Genomic DNA, 17,291 nt, shown 5'->3' on the forward strand with positions numbered 1-17,291 from the left:
CAAACGAGGATGGGGGGGGGGGGGAGAAGGCAGGCAGGCCCGCCCCCTCGGCCGCCTCCCACCCAGCCCCATTACCTCAGCCCCTCAGGAATCTGGCCTTGCAGGGATGGAAGTGGAGGGGGGGGGGGGAGCCAGGGATTGAGAAATACCAGCTGGGTGGAGGAAGCCGTGCCTCCAGGCTCAGAAAGGAAGAGGGGCACTGCGGGGCAGGAAGCCCGAGTTCTTTCTCATGACAGGCGAGGGAAGCAGCCTCAGACGCACGGGCACACCCAGAAACCTGGAAGCCCCCAACTCTTGATTCCCAGGCGTGGGGAAAACAGGGTTCTGTGGGTTACAGCAGAGGACCAAGCCGGGAGACCAGGACTCCTGGGTTTCTTCCTCTGGCTGGGCGTAGGGTGAGCCTGTTGAGCAGATTGGCCAGAGGGAAGAGTGGCCCTCGGCTAATCCACTTGGGAGGCCCCTCCCGATCCCCCATCCTCACAACTGGAGGAGGAGGAGGAAGAAGAAGAAGAAGAAGAGGAGGAGAAGGAGTTTGGATTTATATCCCCCCTTTCTCTCCTGCAGGAGACTCAAAGGGGCTGACAATCTCCTTGCCCTTCCCCCCTCACAACAAACACCGTGTGAGGTAGGTGGGGCTGAGAGAGCTCCGAGAAGCTGTGACTAGCCCAAGGTCACCCAGCTGGCGTGTGTGGGAGTGCACAGGTTAATCTGAATTCCCCAGAGAAGCCTCCACAGCTCAGGCGGCGGAGCTGGGAACCAAACCCGGTTCCTCCAGATTAGATACACGAGCTCTTAACCTCCTACGCCACTGCTGCTCCAGGAACAGGGTCCACAAAATGGGTGCAAAAGACGTCACTTCAGGGACGTCTCGGAAGGACAAAATCTGTACGGAAATCAATGCTGGTGCCGAGTTATTGGCTTAAGACGGCCTCATTCTGAAATGGAGGGCGAGGAAACCGACTGGAGGGTTGCATAGAGACTGCAGGGGCGAGAAAGGCCTATGACAGGGCCAAAAATATAATACACCCGGGTTGGAGGTCCCTTAGATTTAGAGGCACCAGGGCAGCAAAATGCCTCCAAGTTATCCTGCGTTTTTGCTGCCAGGGCTGTTGGAGAGTGGCAAGAGTGCACCCAAAGGTGTCCTCCGAGGCCGCCTGTCGACACACAAGCCAGGAAGGAGCAAGGCCGTGAGGTCACGCCCACTTGACTTTTGGATCCGATCTGGGTACGCCGTGCTAGAACAGGTTGGGAAGTCAGCCAGGGCGATCGAGGCCCATCACTGGCTGGTGGCGGAGGGGAGGGAGGGTGCTGGAAACTCTCCCCTATAAGGCAGCCACTCCACTTTGGGGCTGTGTTTACACTGAGCCAAGGTGACTCAGCTCCAGGCTCACATTCCTGAGCTCCAGGGGTTGGAACAGGCTGGTCTTGCTGAGATGACTGGTGGGGGGTGGAGGAGATGCCTATTTTGTGCTTCTGGACTGTGCACCCTTTAGAGGGTTTTATAAAGGGAGCAAGAGAAGATGGAGGGAGGGACCGAGGCAACTTTGGGGAAGCCCCGGGGTGCCCGAGGCGAGGCTCAGCGTCCCCTCCGCAAACAGCCGGGTAACCAGTTATCCTGGTCTCTCAGTGCCCCCTGCTGTCCAAACCAGAGAAGTAGAGTTCGATTTCCCAAGATTTAGAACACGTCTCTCCACTCCACGTGCACGCACGCCTCCTGTAAATTTGGTCATAAAAGTCCCTGGGAAACCACGGCCCGCTTCATGCAGCTCTGAAGAAGTGAGAGCCGACTGATAAAAGTTTGCCTAGGAATAAACTTCCGCCCTTGCAGAATAATGCACTTTCCGTCCACTTTCACCATTGTTTGCAAGTGAAATTTGCTATTCCGCACGGTAAAATCCAGCTGCAAAGTGTACTGAAAGTGGATTGAAACTGCATTATTCTGCATGTGCGGAAGGGGCCTCAGAACGGCAGATCTCCCAGATTGCAGGGTTAGGGAGTTCATGAACCTCTGGGGGGCCATAGTTTGAAGACCCCTGCCCTGGAGAAAATGGCTGCTTTGGAGGGTAGCCTCTGTGTTATATACCGCTGGTCCCTTCTCCAACCCTGCTTTGCACCCCTTGATTGGTTCCCCTTGGGTGAGGATTTGTAAGCGTCAACAGGCATTTCTTCGCTGGTAGAAGACAGACTTTCTGGATGTGTTTCTAGGCACTCTCTTCCTACGCAGCCTGAAAAAGTACACCTGTGTTATATGCAATGGAAAACCAACAACCTGGAGGAAAACAGCTCTGTACCTTTAATGGAGGTTTACTTGTGAGGAATGGGCAGTTGAAGATTTGCATGGCGGGGAGGGGGGGCAAGAACATCAGCTGGTGAAGGGGCAGGGCATTCGGTTCTCCAGGACGTTGGACCCCTTGAACACACGAAGAGGCCTGCTACTGAACTGGATGCAAACCGTCAAGGTCGATATTGTCCGCTTTGATAGGCAGCCGCCATCTAGGGCAGTGGTGGCGAACCTATGGCACGGGTGCCAGAGGTGGCACTCAGAGCCCTCTCTGCACAGAGTTCGTCATGGGATAATAGTGTAATTATTCAGGGAGATTATTAGCAATAAACCTAAGACCTAGTTTTGGGGAAGCAGTGTAGATAACCCTGTTAAGCACTGTTAAACCTTACTGATTTTCATGCAAAGAACTAAAACATGATCTTTTACCTGGGAGTAAGCTCGGTTGCTGGCAATGGGGCTTGCTTATGAGTAAACCCTCCTAGGGTCGTGTTTCAACAGTTCGAAGTGTTGCACAATTGCTTCAAAGCAAAGCCACCAACTACCACCAAGCTTACTCATGAGTAACGCACACCTCGGAGCCAACCGTTTTCTCTATACTAAAGCCTCAGTATTCAGGTTAAATTGCCATGTTGGCACTTTGCGATAAAGAAGTGCGTTTTGGGTAGCAGTTTGGGCAATCGGTCTCAAAAAGGTTCGCCATCACTGATCTAGGGTCTCAGGCAGAGATCTTTCACAGGATTTACTGTCTGGCCCTTTTCAACTGGAGATGCCGGGAACGGAGTAGGTGTGCAAAATATATGCTGTCGCATTGAGGCACACTTCCGTGCCGGCAACTGCTCCGTTCCATCCTCCCAAACCAATTCTTCTCAGTGGAATAGGGCCCAGCTTTCTCAAGTGAGTTGAGAGAACCGTAAGCCACGGACACAGTTTATCTGGGGGACATCCCCCCCCCCTCTCCCCCATTTCAGGGTGACAGACAGGTCCTCTCTTTGGATTTTCCTGTTTGCGGAAAGCAAGAAAAGGACTTCGTGCTTACAGGGAGGGATGAGAGGAGCTGAATGCGACTTTCAAAATATTAGGGCCTTTCTCCCTCCAAGTGGACCAGAATCAACCTTCATTGATGCAGTATGCGGGGGGGGGACGGACACTGCAGGGAAAACACCTGGCTAGAACAAAGGTCAGCCTATGGGCAGCTTTGGAATCCTGATACAGCGAGGTGGGCGGAGTCACAAAATGGCTGCCACAGGAGGAGGAGCTCGACTCCTCTGTTGCCTTGAATACCCTATCAGTTCGGCTAGGATGTGATAACTTTCCCCCACCACCACAGGAGACACAGGGTAAAGAGGAAAAAGGCTCTTTATTTCTAAACATATTTATGTACAGGGGGAGAACACACAAGCAGGGCTTCCACCATTCGGGTCCGCTACCTGGAGTAAGGCAGTCCCTTTCACAGAGAGACGGGCACCTACGCATGGGTCTCAATGACTGACAGTTCGTGGAGCAGGGCATCGATGACCTTGTATTTCTCACGCAGTTCTTTAAGCTTGGAAGCTGGAGGGAAAAAAGCCCCATGAAGTTGATAGATATATTATTTATTTAATTAATTTATTTTATTTTTATCCTGCCCGATCCCCACAGGGCTCGAGGCGGGTTGCAACCATTTCCCAAAAAATACAACAAACTACAAAACATTAAACTATAGAATAGCAATACTCTTCGCCGCACCTCCGACGTACCTTAATGCTAGCCCGACTGAACGTCCTACCCTCAGCAGTCCTGAGCGGCAGATTTCTCCAGATCCCATACCAACAAAGAACGTGTCCCTGCTCACAAAAAGCCATTGAAACAATCGAGCACATCCTCCTAGATTGTGAACTATATGCCTCATCCTAGAAGACAATATATGGAGCCGATACTAGGGAACTATGCTACTCATCAGACAAGGTCAAATCTTTCCTCTGCTTTGTGATCAGTCTCCTCCAGAGATCCTAGACGTTGCCAAATTCCTGGCGCTGGCACAACAGATTCGCCACAGATTTTAGTTTATTTATTTATTTATTTATTGTTTTAACTGCTGGAAATGTTTGAACTTGCTTATTTTAACTTGATTCTCCTCAACCTCTCTGTTGTATTTTAAACTCATGCCAATAAAAGGTTGATGATGATGATGAATAGCAATACAAAAATACACTACGACACGAAACCCAATGCTGGAACGCATGTTAAAAATAGATGGCAAGAAAAACTCCCTCTCTACTCCCCACCCCACCCCAGGGGCCCCCTCCCCAATTGGGGAAGACATCTGAAGCTGTCTTATTCCCAGTTAGACCACTGGTCTATCAAGGTCAAGATCTTCTGCCTTGGCAGCTGTTCTTTATGTGGGGGGAGCCGGTCTTTCCAGTTCCTGCTACAAGAGGTCCTTAGGTGAAGATGCTGGGGGCTGAGAATGGAACCTTCTTCAGGCAACACTCTGCCAGAGCTCCGTGTGTGTGTGTGTGTGTGTGTGTAAACAGCTGTCAAGTCAAATTGGAGCACCTTCCTTATGAGGAGAGGCTGCAGCGTTTGGGACTCTTTAGTTTGGAGAGGAGACGTCTGAGGGGGATTGAAGTCTATAAAATTATGCATGGGGTAGAAAATGTGGACAGAGAGAAATTTTTCTCTCTTTCCCACAATACTAGAACCAGGGGGCATCCATTGAAAATGCTGGGGGGAAGAATTAGGACTCATAAAAGGAAACACTTCTTCACACAACGTGTGATTGGTGTTTGGAATATGCTGCCACAGGAGGTGGTGATGGCCACTCACCTGGATAGCTTTAAAAGGGGCTTGGACAGATTTATGGAGGAGAAGTCGATGTATGGCTACCAATCTTGATCCTCCTTGATCTCAGATTGCAAATGCCTTAGCAGACCAGGTGCTCAGGAGCAGCAGCAGCAGGCCATTGCTTTCACATCCTGCACGTGAGCTCCCCAAGGCACCTGGTGGGCCACTGCGAGTAGCAGAGTGCTGGACTAGATGGACTCTGGTCTGATCCAGCTGGCTTGTTCTTATGTTCTTAAGTCACAGCTGACTCACAGAAACCCCAACAAGGGGCTTCCAAGGGAAACGATTAAGCAGAAATGGTTTGCCAGGGCCCACAGCCCTCCTTGGTGGTCTCCCATACAACTGCTGACCCTGTTTAGCATCCGTGAACTTGTGAGATCGAGCTACACCGTGCTGCCTTCCCTCCCGCACTGAGCTTTGCCCCCACCCCATGTCCAAACAGAGTTTGTGGCAGGGGTGCAGTTGAGCTTCGACCAGTGGGGCTGGCCCCACCCCCAAACTCCACATGGAGCTGGGGAGCAGGGCCAGGCGGACTTGCTTCCCCCCAAAACACACGTGGGGTTTAGGAGCGGTGGGGGCCAACTGGTGCTGGCTTCAGCGTGCCTGGGACCAGCTTTCTGGAACCAGGCGAGCTGAAGAAGAGAAGAAGAAGAGTTTGGATTTATATCCCCTCTTCCTCTCCTGTAGGAGACTCAAAGGGGCTGACAATCTCCTTGCCCTTCCCCCCTCACAACAAACACCCTGCAAAGCCAGCATCAAAGCAGTCTGCGCCACTCCTAATCTCCCTGTAGAATTCAGAGGGCCAGTCCGCCCCCACTGGTTGCCGCTCAGCTCCACAGGGTGTTCAAGGTGGGGCACGGGGGAGGTTCCCTGCAATGAGCCCCCACGTGGCTTTAAGGAGTGGCACCTGGAGCTCCAACCCCCTTGCACTCTCTGGTGGCTCCCGATGCCACTCCATCCCAGTTCGGTTTTTTAGTTGAACTTTTTATTGTTAAGACATTGAAGACGTACAGAAATCAGACAAACACAGACACAACGGGCAAAGAGAGGGGCTCCCAATTTAGAACATAAGAACATAAGAACAAGCCAGCTGGATCAGACCAGAGTCCATCTAGTCCAGCTCTCTGCTACTTGCAGTGGCCCACCAGGTGCCTTTGGGAGCTCACATGTAGGATGTGAACGCAATGGCCTTCTGCTGCTGCTGCTGCTCCCGAGCACCTGGTCTGTTAAGGCATTTGCAATCTCAGATCAAGGAGGATCAAGATTGGTAGCCATAAATCGACTTCTCCTCCATAAATCTGTCCAAGCCCCTTTGAAAGCTATCCAGGTGAGTGGCCATCACCACCTCCTGTGGCAGCATATTCCAAACACCAATCACATGTTGCGTGAAGAAGTGTTTCCTTTTATTAGTTCTAATTCTTCCCCCCAGCATTTTCAATGAATGCCCCCTGGTTCTAGTATTGTGAGAAAGAGAGAAAAATTTCTCTCTGTCAACATTTTCTACCCCATGCATAATTTTATAGACTTCAATCATATCCCCCCTCAGACGTCTCCTCTCCAAACTAAAGAGTCCCAAACGCTGCAGCCTTTCCTCATAAGGAAGGTGCTCCAGTCCCTCAATCATCCTCGTTGCCCTTCTCTGCACTTTTTCTATCTCTTCAATATCCTTTTTGAGATGTGGCGACCAGAACTGAACACAGTACTCCAAGTGCGGTCGCACCACTGCTTTATATAAGGGCATGACAATCTTTGCAGTTTTATTATCAATTCCTTTCCTAATTATCCCCAGCATAGAGTTTGCCTTTTTCACAGCTGCCATACATTGAGTTGACATTCCCATGGAACTATCAACTAAGACGCCCAAATCCCTTTCCTGGTCTGTGACTGATAGCACTGACCCTTGTAGCGTGTATGTGAAGTTTGGATTTTTTGCCCCTATGTGCATCACTTTGCATTTTGCTACATTGAACTGCATTTGCCATTTCTTAGCCCACTCACCTAATTTATCAAGGTCCGCTTGGAGCTCCTCGCAATCCTTTGTGGTTCTCACCACCCTACATAATTTGGTATCATCTGCAAACTTGGCCACCACGCTACCCACCCCTACTTCCATCTTTCATCTGCACCAAATATAAACGGAATGAAAAATTGACTGCAGCTGTTGGGGGGTGTGTGTGTGGCAGGATGAGCCCCAGGCATCGTGCTATTCAGTGACTCCCCTGATTGGATGGGAGATCACCATTGGTTGCTCTGTAGGAGAAGGCAACGGCCAACCACTTTGGTTTGTCTCTCGCCTTGAAAACACTGCAGGGTCACGATAACTGTGGCTTGACAGCACTTTAAACGCCCACACATGCTGTCCTCTCCCTCCTGCCACTGAAGGAAGATGACCCCCACATCTCTGGAAGATCTGGAATATCCCCTGCCAGTGACGGAGGTATAGATTTTTTATGGGGTGGGTTCGGGGACTGAGCTGACATCCCGGCTGTTCCATTCCGTGCAGTGTTTCAAGCAAGCCGGACATGTAATGGGAGGGGTTTGAACCCGAGAAGCCCCCTCTTACCTACATCCCTGTCCCCTCCCTCAGCAGCCTGCTCTTGAACGTGGCACTTACGCAACGTGGCTTTGGCGGAACCTCTCCATGGTATCTTCTCCTCTTGCTGCCGGTCAACTGTATTCACAATGTTCTCGGATGTTTCTGTGATCTGGGCGAGACTTTTCAACTCCTGAGTACAGAAACGCACAGAACGGACAATGGGTCAGTCGCTTCATCACCCCAAACCTAACTGCCCAGCCACCTCCAGTTGCCTTTGGCCCCAGACGAGGCCTGGAAAATTCTGGAAAGAGCTGAGCTAGAGTCAGGAAGAATAAATCTGTCCCAGGAAGGATACTTGCGGAGGGATCTCATTGTGTTTTCCCCACTAGCTCAGTCTCAGGGGGCATCGGGAGGGACAAAACAGGCATAAGGTTGGGCGTCAGAGCGTCTCTTCAGCAAAGGATTGGGTGTCACAGTTGTAAGTTAGCGGGGAAACACAATGAGATGCCTCCATCAAACATGCACGGAAAATGATTGTTAAAGTGCACTGAAAGTGCATTACTCAGCATGCATGAAAGCTCCCGAGGGGTCATTGATGCGTAAAATGTATGCGCTGCATATCAATATATTCTGACACGCATTCGCTGGGGGTGGGGAATCCGAAGTCTATTAAATAAGATGTAGCTGTATACCCACTTAATATACAGATCCACCCCCCCCCACCCCGAGTTCTACAGTGGGAAGATGTCATGATATATTTTTAAAAAAGGTTCACAAAAGGTTCATCTCGAGTCAGCAGAGGTTTGCCCAACAACAGAGGCTGGAGACAGTAAGTCTAGGGCAGCGATGGCGAACCTTTTCGAGACCGAGTGCCCAAATTGCAACCCAAAACCCACTTATTTATCGCAAAGGGCCAACACGGCCATTTAACCTGAATACTGAGGTTTTAGTTTAGAAAAACCAGTTGGCTCTGAGGCGTGCGTTACTCGGGAGTAAGCTTGGTGGTAGTTGGTGGCTCTGCTTTGAAGCAACCGTGCAACTCTTCCAATGGGTGAATCACAACCCTAGGAGGGTTTACTCAGAAGCAAGCCCCATTGCCAGCAACTGAGCTTACTCCCAGATAAAGGATCGCGCTTTAGTTCTTCACATGAAAATCAGTGGGGTTTAACAGTGCTTAACAGGGTTACCTACACGGCTTCCCCAAAACTAGGTCTTGGGTTTAATGCTAATTATCAAGCCCAGCGGCCCAGGCCAGCCTAGATGTGTGTGTGTGTGGGGGGGGGGGTGGACTCTGTCTGTGTGTGCCCACAGAGAGGGCTCTGAGTGCCACCTCTGGCACCCGTGCCATAGGTTCGCCACCACTGGTCTAGGGTGAAGTAGCAACAGTTGACCTTTAACATGATTGGTAAGTTCAACTGTGACTCTAGACCAGGGGTCTGCAACCTGTGGCTCTCCAGATGTTCAGGGACTACAATTCCCATCAGCCCCTGCCAGGGGGTCTGCAACCTGTGGCTCTCCAGATGTTCAGGGACTACAATTCCCATCATCCCCTGCCAGGGGGGTCTGCAACCTGTGGCTCTCCAGATGTTCAGGGACGACAATTCCCATCAGCCCCTGGAATTGTTGTCCTTGAACATCTGGAGAGCCACAGGTTGCACATCCCTGCTCTAGACCACAGATGTCAACCTCGTGGCCCTCCAGATGTTATGGACTACAGTTTCCATCATCCCCTGCCAGCTGGCAGGGAACGATGGGAACTGTAGTCCATAACATCTGGAGGGCCACGAGTTTGACACATGTGCTCCAAAGCTTCAACTTCCAACGACGCAGAGAGCCACAGGTGCATCCAAAGACACGTTCAATGCACCCAAACTCCTCATCCAAACTGCCCCCCCTCTCAGATGCCGAATATTTCCCCTTCCTCACCAACCTGCACGCAGAGCGAAAGATCCCACTGCAAGGCTTTGAAGAGGGGGCCGCAGGGGCTCAGCGGAGGCACGGGGCGTTCACAGTGCTTTCGCAGCTCGCTCCGGTGCACCTGCTCGAAGGCCACCAGCAGCTGGCCGAAGTCGGAGGCGGCCAGTTTGAGGGCCTGCAGCACCGTGCCATCGTCCAGCGGCTGAGCGGCACCGGCCGGGTTCCCGTGGAGAAAGGAGCACTGGGGAGACAAAACGGTTGCTGTCAAGGAAGGATGCACTGGCGCTCCTCTGCTGCTAGGTGAGGAATGAGCCGCTGTCGTGGCTGCCCCACTCTCATCCACAAAGGGCCCCGTTCCACCCGCTCACAGCTGGACAGCTTAGGGCCTGCCCCTCTCTTTCTTTGGAGGTTTTAAAGCAGAGGCCAGATGGCCATCTGACAACACTAATCTGGTGAACTGGGCAGATCCGGACGGCAGGAGGGGACGAGTCAGGGCTTGGTTCTGGTGGCTCTTTCGTACCTGCCCAGGGTCATGCCAATCGCCACTGTTGGGGTCCAGGAGGCGTTTTCCTCCAGGCCAAACTGGCCAGGGATCCTGGCTTTTTCGGCCTCCTCCTGAGCAAAGAGCAGGGGTCACTGGGTTGCGGAGGGGGGGGCTGTGACTTTTCTGCTTTGTGCAAAAGGTTGGACTGGATGGGCCCTTAAGGTCTCATCCAACTATTATTCTACTCAAGCCACGGGGTGTGGCCGCTGCGTTTCTGTTTCGCTCTCTCCCTCCTTCCATCTTGGGGATGCAAACAGCTTCCCTCTCCCTGGCTCCCAAAGTCCAGAAAACAAGTTTCAAACATCAGTTCAGGCACAAACCAACGGCATCTCCTGGTGCTTGCTGGGAACAGCGTGGCCTCAAAGAGAGGCTTTTGCTCAGCCCTCCGGCCACTGACCGGGAGTGTCAAAGATCCAGGTGCCTCTGTCCGTTTTGGGAATCCTTACCTGTGCTCTCAAGTCCTGCAAAACAGCGGCCGTCTCCTCCAACTCCTTTGAGACCTCCAGCAAAGTTTTCTCAAGGGAGACCCTTGGCAGACGGGACCTTAACAGAAATGGGGTGTGTGTGAGAGAGGCAGTGGGATGGGGGGGGGGGGGGCAAATGGCTCCCAGGCCCTGCCCCCCCCCCACTTACCTTAGTTTAGAGTTTGGATTTGAGTTTGGATTTCTATCCCCCCTTTCTCTCCTGCGGGAGACTCAAAGGGGCTGACAATCTCCTTGCCCTTCCCCCCTCACAACAAACACCCTGTGAGGTAGGTGGGGCTGAGAGAGCTCCGAGAAGCTGTGACTAGCCCAAGGTCACCCAGCTGGCATGTGTGGGAGTGCCCAGGCTAATCTGAATTCCCCAGATAAGCCTCCACAGCTCAGGTGGCAGAGCTGGGAATCAAACCCGGTTCCTCCAGATTAGATACACGAGCTCTTAACCTCCTACGCCACTGCTGCTCTCACACTGCTGGGGTGTGTGTGAGAGAGGCAGTGGGATGGGGGGGGGCAAATGGCTCCCAGGCCCTGCCCCCCCACTTACCTTAGTTTAGAGAGTTCAAAGAGCAGCTGGCTGAAAACGTTCCGGGTTTCTGCTGGGCTGGGGAGGGCAGGGCAAGTGGGGAAGGGGTAGGGCGTGGGGGCCCCCCGATTTTCTGGGGGGCCCCACCCATGGTAGCTACGCGACTGGTGTGAAGGAGCATCTGGACTCTGAACTTGCCCCTGTTTGGAAAGGAGGGGCCAGGAGCCATCCATTTGGGGCTTCACCCTCAATTTCGCCTCCGGCTAGTCAAGTTCTTCCCATTCTCTCATTCTGCATCTAGGGCAGGGGTCGACAAAATGGTATAAATTTCTCAATGAATGCAACGTTCACAACTACACAAACAACTAGCGCGCTGCATCAACCGCTATTTTATCAATTGCATTTAGCCTGGGGGGGGGGGGGGGTGGGGGGTGGGGGCGTTGGGGGGGCGGGGTGGTGGGGGGGGGGGGGGGTGGGGGGGGGGGGGGTTGTGGGGGGGGGGGGGGTTGGGGGGGGGGGGGGGTGGGGGGGGGGGGGGGTGGGGGGGGGGGGGGGTGGGGGGGGGGGGGGGTTGGGGGGCGGGGGGGTGGGGGGGGGGGGGGGTTTTGGGGGGGGGGGGGAGGTGGGGGGCGGGGGGGGTGGGGGGGGGGGGGGGTGGGGGGGGGGGGGGGTGGGGGGGGGGGGGGGTGGGGGGGGGGGGGGGTGGGGGGGGGGGGGGGTGGGGGGGGGGGGGGGTGGGGGGGGGGGGGGGTGGGGGGGGGGGGGGGTGGGGGGGGGGGGGGGTGGGGGGGGGGGGGGGTGGGGGGGGGGGGGGGTGGGGGGGGGGGGGGGTGGGGGGGGGGGGGGGTGGGGGGGGGGGGGGGTGGGGGGGGGGGGGGGTGGGGGGGGGGGGGGGTGGGGGGGGGGGGGGGTGGGGGGGGGGGGGGGTGGGGGGGGGGGGGGGTGGGGGGGGGGGGGGGTGGGGGGGGGGGGGGGTGGGGGGGGGGGGGGGTGGGGGGGGGGGGGGGTGGGGGGGGGGGGGGGTGGGGGGGGGGGGGGGTGGGGGGGGGGGGGGGTGGGGGGGGGGGGGGGTGGGGGGGGGGGGGGGTGGGGGGGGGGGGGGGTGGGGGGGGGGGGGGGTGGGGGGGGGGGGGGGTGGGGGGGGGGGGGGGTGGGGGGGGGGGGGGGTGGGGGGGGGGGGGGGTGGGGGGGGGGGGGGGTGGGGGGGGGGGGGGGTGGGGGGGGGGGGGGGTGGGGGGGGGGGGGGGTGGGGGGGGGGGGGGGTGGGGGGGGGGGGGGGTGGGGGGGGGGGGGGGTGGGGGGGGGGGGGGGTGGGGGGGGGGGGGGGTGGGGGGGGGGGGGGGTGGGGGGGGGGGGGGGTGGGGGGGGGGGGGGGTGGGGGGGGGGGGGGGTGGGGGGGGGGGGGGGTGGGGGGGGGGGGGGGTGGGGGGGGGGGGGGGTGGGGGGGGGGGGGGGTGGGGGGGGGGGGGGGTGGGGGGGGGGGGGGGTGGGGGGGGGGGGGGGTGGGGGGGGGGGGGGGTGGGGGGGGGGGGGGGTGGGGGGGGGGGGGGGTGGGGGGGGGGGGGGGTGGGGGGGGGGGGGGGTGGGGGGGGGGGGGGGTGGGGGGGGGGGGGGGTGGGGGGGGGGGGGGGTGGGGGGGGGGGGGGGTGGGGGGGGGGGGGGGTGGGGGGGGGGGGGGGTGGGGGGGGGGGGGGGTGGGGGGGGGGGGGGGTGGGGGGGGGGGGGGGTGGGGGGGGGGGGGGGTGGGGGGGGGGGGGGGTGGGGGGGGGGGGGGGTGGGGGGGGGGGGGGGTGGGGGGGGGGGGGGGTGGGGGGGGGGGGGGGTGGGGGGGGGGGGGGGTGGGGGGGGGGGGGGGTGGGGGGGGGGGGGGGTGGGGGGGGGGGGGGGTGGGGGGGGGGGGGGGTGGGGGGGGGGGGGGGTGGGGGGGGGGGGGGGTGGGGGGGGGGGGGGGTGGGGGGGGGGGGGGGTGGGGGGGGGGGGGGGTGGGGGGGGGGGGGGGTGGGGGGGGGGGGGGGTGGGGGGGGGGGGGGGTGGGGGGGGGGGGGGGTGGGGGGGGGGGGGGGTGGGGGGGGGGGGGGGTGGGGGGGGGGGGGGGTGGGGGGGGGGGGGGGTGGGGGGGGGGGGGGGTGGGGGGGGGGGGGGGTGGGGGGGGGGGGGGGTGGGGGGGGGGGGGGGTGGGGGGGGGGGGGGGTGGGGGGGGGGGGGGGTGGGGGGGGGGGGGGGTGGGGGGGGGGGGGGGTGGGGGGGGGGGGGGGTGGGGGGGGGGGGGGGTGGGGGGGGGGGGGGGTGGGGGGGGGGGGGGGTGGGGGGGGGGGGGGGTGGGGGGGGGGGGGGGTGGGGGGGGGGGGGGGTGGGGGGGGGGGGGGGTGGGGGGGGGGGGGGGTGGGGGGGGGGGGGGGTGGGGGGGGGGGGGGGTGGGGGGGGGGGGGGGTGGGGGGGGGGGGGGGTGGGGGGGGGGGGGGGTGGGGGGGGGGGGGGGTGGGGGGGGGGGGGGGTGGGGGGGGGGGGGGGTGGGGGGGGGGGGGGGTGGGGGGGGGGGGGGGTGGGGGGGGGGGGGGGTGGGGGGGGGGGGGGGTGGGGGGGGGGGGGGGTGGGGGGGGGGGGGGGTGGGGGGGGGGGGGGGTGGGGGGGGGGGGGGGTGGGGGGGGGGGGGGGTGGGGGGGGGGGGGGGTGGGGGGGGGGGGGGGTGGGGGGGGGGGGGGGTGGGGGGGGGGGGGGGTGGGGGGGGGGGGGGGTGGGGGGGGGGGGGGGTGGGGGGGGGGGGGGGTGGGGGGGGGGGGGGGTGGGGGGGGGGGGGGGTGGGGGGGGGGGGGGGTGGGGGGGGGGGGGGGTGGGGGGGGGGGGGGGTGGGGGGGGGGGGGGGTGGGGGGGGGGGGGGGTGGGGGGGGGGGGGGGTGGGGGGGGGGGGGGGTGGGGGGGGGGGGGGGTGGGGGGGGGGGGGGGTGGGGGGGGGGGGGGGTGGGGGGGGGGGGGGGTGGGGGGGGGGGGGGGTGGGGGGGGGGGGGGGTGGGGGGGGGGGGGGGTGGGGGGGGGGGGGGGTGGGGGGGGGGGGGGGTGGGGGGGGGGGGGGGTGGGGGGGGGGGGGGGTGGGGGGGGGGGGGGGTGGGGGGGGGGGGGGGTGGGGGGGGGGGGGGGTGGGGGGGGGGGGGGGTGGGGGGGGGGGGGGGTGGGGGGGGGGGGGGGTGGGGGGGGGGGGGGGTGGGGGGGGGGGGGGGTGGGGGGGGGGGGGGGTGGGGGGGGGGGGGGGTGGGGGGGGGGGGGGGTGGGGGGGGGGGGGGGTGGGGGGGGGGGGGGGTGGGGGGGGGGGGGGGTGGGGGGGGGGGGGGGTGGGGGGGGGGGGGGGTGGGGGGGGGGGGGGGTGGGGGGGGGGGGGGGTGGGGGGGGGGGGGGGTGGGGGGGGGGGGGGGTGGGGGGGGGGGGGGGTGGGGGGGGGGGGGGGTGGGGGGGGGGGGGGGTGGGGGGGGGGGGGGGTGGGGGGGGGGGGGGGTGGGGGGGGGGGGGGGTGGGGGGGGGGGGGGGTGGGGGGGGGGGGGGGTGGGGGGGGGGGGGGGTGGGGGGGGGGGGGGGTGGGGGGGGGGGGGGGTGGGGGGGGGGGGGGGTGGGGGGGGGGGGGGGTGGGGGGGGGGGGGGGTGGGGGGGGGGGGGGGTGGGGGGGGGGGGGGGTGGGGGGGGGGGGGGGTGGGGGGGGGGGGGGGTGGGGGGGGGGGGGGGTGGGGGGGGGGGGGGGTGGGGGGGGGGGGGGGTGGGGGGGGGGGGGGGTGGGGGGGGGGGGGGGTGGGGGGGGGGGGGGGTGGGGGGGGGGGGGGGTGGGGGGGGGGGGGGGTGGGGGGGGGGGGGGGTGGGGGGGGGGGGGGGTGGGGGGGGGGGGGGGTGGGGGGGGGGGGGGGTGGGGGGGGGGGGGGGTGGGGGGGGGGGGGGGTGGGGGGGGGGGGGGGTGGGGGGGGGGGGGGGTGGGGGGGGGGGGGGGTGGGGGGGGGGGGGGGTGGGGGGGGGGGGGGGTGGGGGGGGGGGGGGGTGGGGGGGGGGGGGGGTGGGGGGGGGGGGGGGTGGGGGGGGGGGGGGGTGGGGGGGGGGGGGGGTGGGGGGGGGGGGGGGTGGGGGGGGGGGGGGGTGGGGGGGGGGGGGGGTGGGGGGGGGGGGGGGTGGGGGGGGGGGGGGGTGGGGGGGGGGGGGGGTGGGGGGGGGGGGGGGTGGGGGGGGGGGGGGGTGGGGGGGGGGGGGGGTGGGGGGGGGGGGGGGTGGGGGGGGGGGGGGGTGGGGGGGGGGGGGGGTGGGGGGGGGGGGGGGTGGGGGGGGGGGGGGGTGGGGGGGGGGGGGGGTGGGGGGGGGGGGGGGTGGGGGGGGGGGGGGGTGGGGGGGGGGGGGGGTGGGGGGGGGGGGGGGTGGGGGGGGGGGGGGGTGGGGGGGGGGGGGGGTGGGGGGGGGGGGGGGTGGGGGGGGGGGGGGGTGGGGGGGGGGGGGGGTGGGGGGGGGGGGGGGTGGGGGGGGGGGGGGGTGGGGGGGGGGGGGGGTGGGGGGGGGGGGGGGTGGGGGGGGGGGGGGGTGGGGGGGGGGGGGGGTGGGGGGGGGGGGGGGTGGGGGGGGGGGGGGGTGGGGGGGGGGGGGGGTGGGGGGGGGGGGGGGTGGGGGGGGGGGGGGGTGGGGGGGGGGGGGGGTGGGGGGGGGGGGGGGTGGGGGGGGGGGGGGGTGGGGGGGGGGGGGGGTGGGGGGGGGGGGGGGTGGGGGGGGGGGGGGGTGGGGGGGGGGGGGGGTGGGGGGGGGGGGGGGTGGGGGGGGGGGGGGGTGGGGGGGGGGGGGGGTGGGGGGGGGGGGGGGTGGGGGGGGGGGGGGGTGGGGGGGGGGGGGGGTGGGGGGGGGGGGGGGTGGGGGGGGGGGGGGGTGGGGGGGGGGGGGGGTGGGGGGGGGGGGGGGTGGGGGGGGGGGGGGGTGGGGGGGGGGGGGGGTGGGGGGGGGGGGGGGTGGGGGGGGGGGGGGGTGGGGGGGGGGGGGGGTGGGGGGGGGGGGGGGTGGGGGGGGGGGGGGGTGGGGGGGGGGGGGGGTGGGGGGGGGGGGGGGTGGGGGGGGGGGGGGGTGGGGGGGGGGGGGGGTGGGGGGGGGGGGGGGTGGGGGGGGGGGGGGGTGGGGGGGGGGGGGGGTGGGGGGGGGGGGGGGTGGGGGGGGGGGGGGGTGGGGGGGGGGGGGGGTGGGGGGGGGGGGGGGTGGGGGGGGGGGGGGGTGGGGGGGGGGGGGGGTGGGGGGGGGGGGGGGTGGGGGGGGGGGGGGGTGGGGGGGGGGGGGGGTGGGGGGGGGGGGGGGTGGGGGGGGGGGGGGGTGGGGGGGGGGGGGGGTGGGGGGGGGGGGGGGTGGGGGGGGGGGGGGGTGGGGGGGGGGGGGGGTGGGGGGGGGGGGGGGTGGGGGGGGGGGGGGGTGGGGGGGGGGGGGGGTGGGGGGGGGGGGGGGTGGGGGGGGGGGGGGGTGGGGGGGGGGGGGGGTGGGGGGGGGGGGGGGTGGGGGGGGGGGGGGGTGGGGGGGGGGGGGGGTGGGGGGGGGGGGGGGTGGGGGGGGGGGGGGGTGGGGGGGGGGGGGGGTGGGGGGGGGGGGGGGTGGGGGGGGGGGGGGGTGGGGGGGGGGGGGGGTGGGGGGGGGGGGGGGTGGGGGGGGGGGGGGGTGGGGGGGGGGGGGGGTGGGGGGGGGGGGGGGTGGGGGGGGGGGGGGGTGGGGGGGGGGGGGGGTGGGGGGGGGGGGGGGTGGGGGGGGGGGGGGGTGGGGGGGGGGGGGGGTGGGGGGGGGGGGGGGTGGGGGGGGGGGGGGGTGGGGGGGGGGGGGGGTGGGGGGGGGGGGGGGTGGGGGGGGGGGGGGGTGGGGGGGGGGGGGGGTGGGGGGGGGGGGGGGTGGGGGGGGGGGGGGGTGGGGGGGGGGGGGGGTGGGGGGGGGGGGGGGTGGGGGGGGGGGGGGGTGGGGGGGGGGGGGGGTGGGGGGGGGGGGGGGTGGGGGGGGGGGGGGGTGGGGGGGGGGGGGGGTGGGGGGGGGGGGGGGTGGGGGGGGGGGGGGGTGGGGGGGGGGGGGGGTGGGGGGGGGGGGGGGTGGGGGGGGGGGGGGGTGGGGGGGGGGGGGGGTGGGGGGGGGGGGGGGTGGGGGGGGGGGGGGGTGGGGGGGGGGGGGGGTGGGGGGGGGGGGGGGTGGGGGGGGGGGGGGGTGGGGGGGGG

At 66.0% G+C, this 17,291-nt stretch overlaps 1 protein-coding gene across 1 annotated transcript in view; it reads right to left on the reverse strand.

Annotated features, from left to right (window-relative positions):
- Positions 1 to 3,622: 3,622 nt before the first annotated feature.
- LOC125428007 (HAUS augmin-like complex subunit 7) overlaps positions 3,623 to 17,291 on the reverse strand; it is a 28,726-nt gene continuing 15,057 nt past the window's right edge. The window contains exons 2-5 of the mRNA XM_048487581.1: positions 10,551 to 10,673; positions 9,574 to 9,801; positions 7,722 to 7,833; positions 3,623 to 3,835 (exon numbers count right to left, since the gene is read on the reverse strand). Of these exons, the coding sequence (XP_048343538.1) occupies positions 3,750 to 3,835; positions 7,722 to 7,833; positions 9,574 to 9,801; positions 10,551 to 10,673 (549 nt within the window). The 3' untranslated portion in view covers positions 3,623 to 3,749. The remainder of the gene's footprint in view (positions 3,836 to 7,721; positions 7,834 to 9,573; positions 9,802 to 10,550; positions 10,674 to 17,291) is intronic.

This window comes from Sphaerodactylus townsendi, linkage group LG03 (assembly GCF_021028975.2).
Source record: "Sphaerodactylus townsendi isolate TG3544 linkage group LG03, MPM_Stown_v2.3, whole genome shotgun sequence".
Taxonomy (NCBI): Eukaryota; Metazoa; Chordata; class Lepidosauria; order Squamata; family Sphaerodactylidae; genus Sphaerodactylus; species Sphaerodactylus townsendi.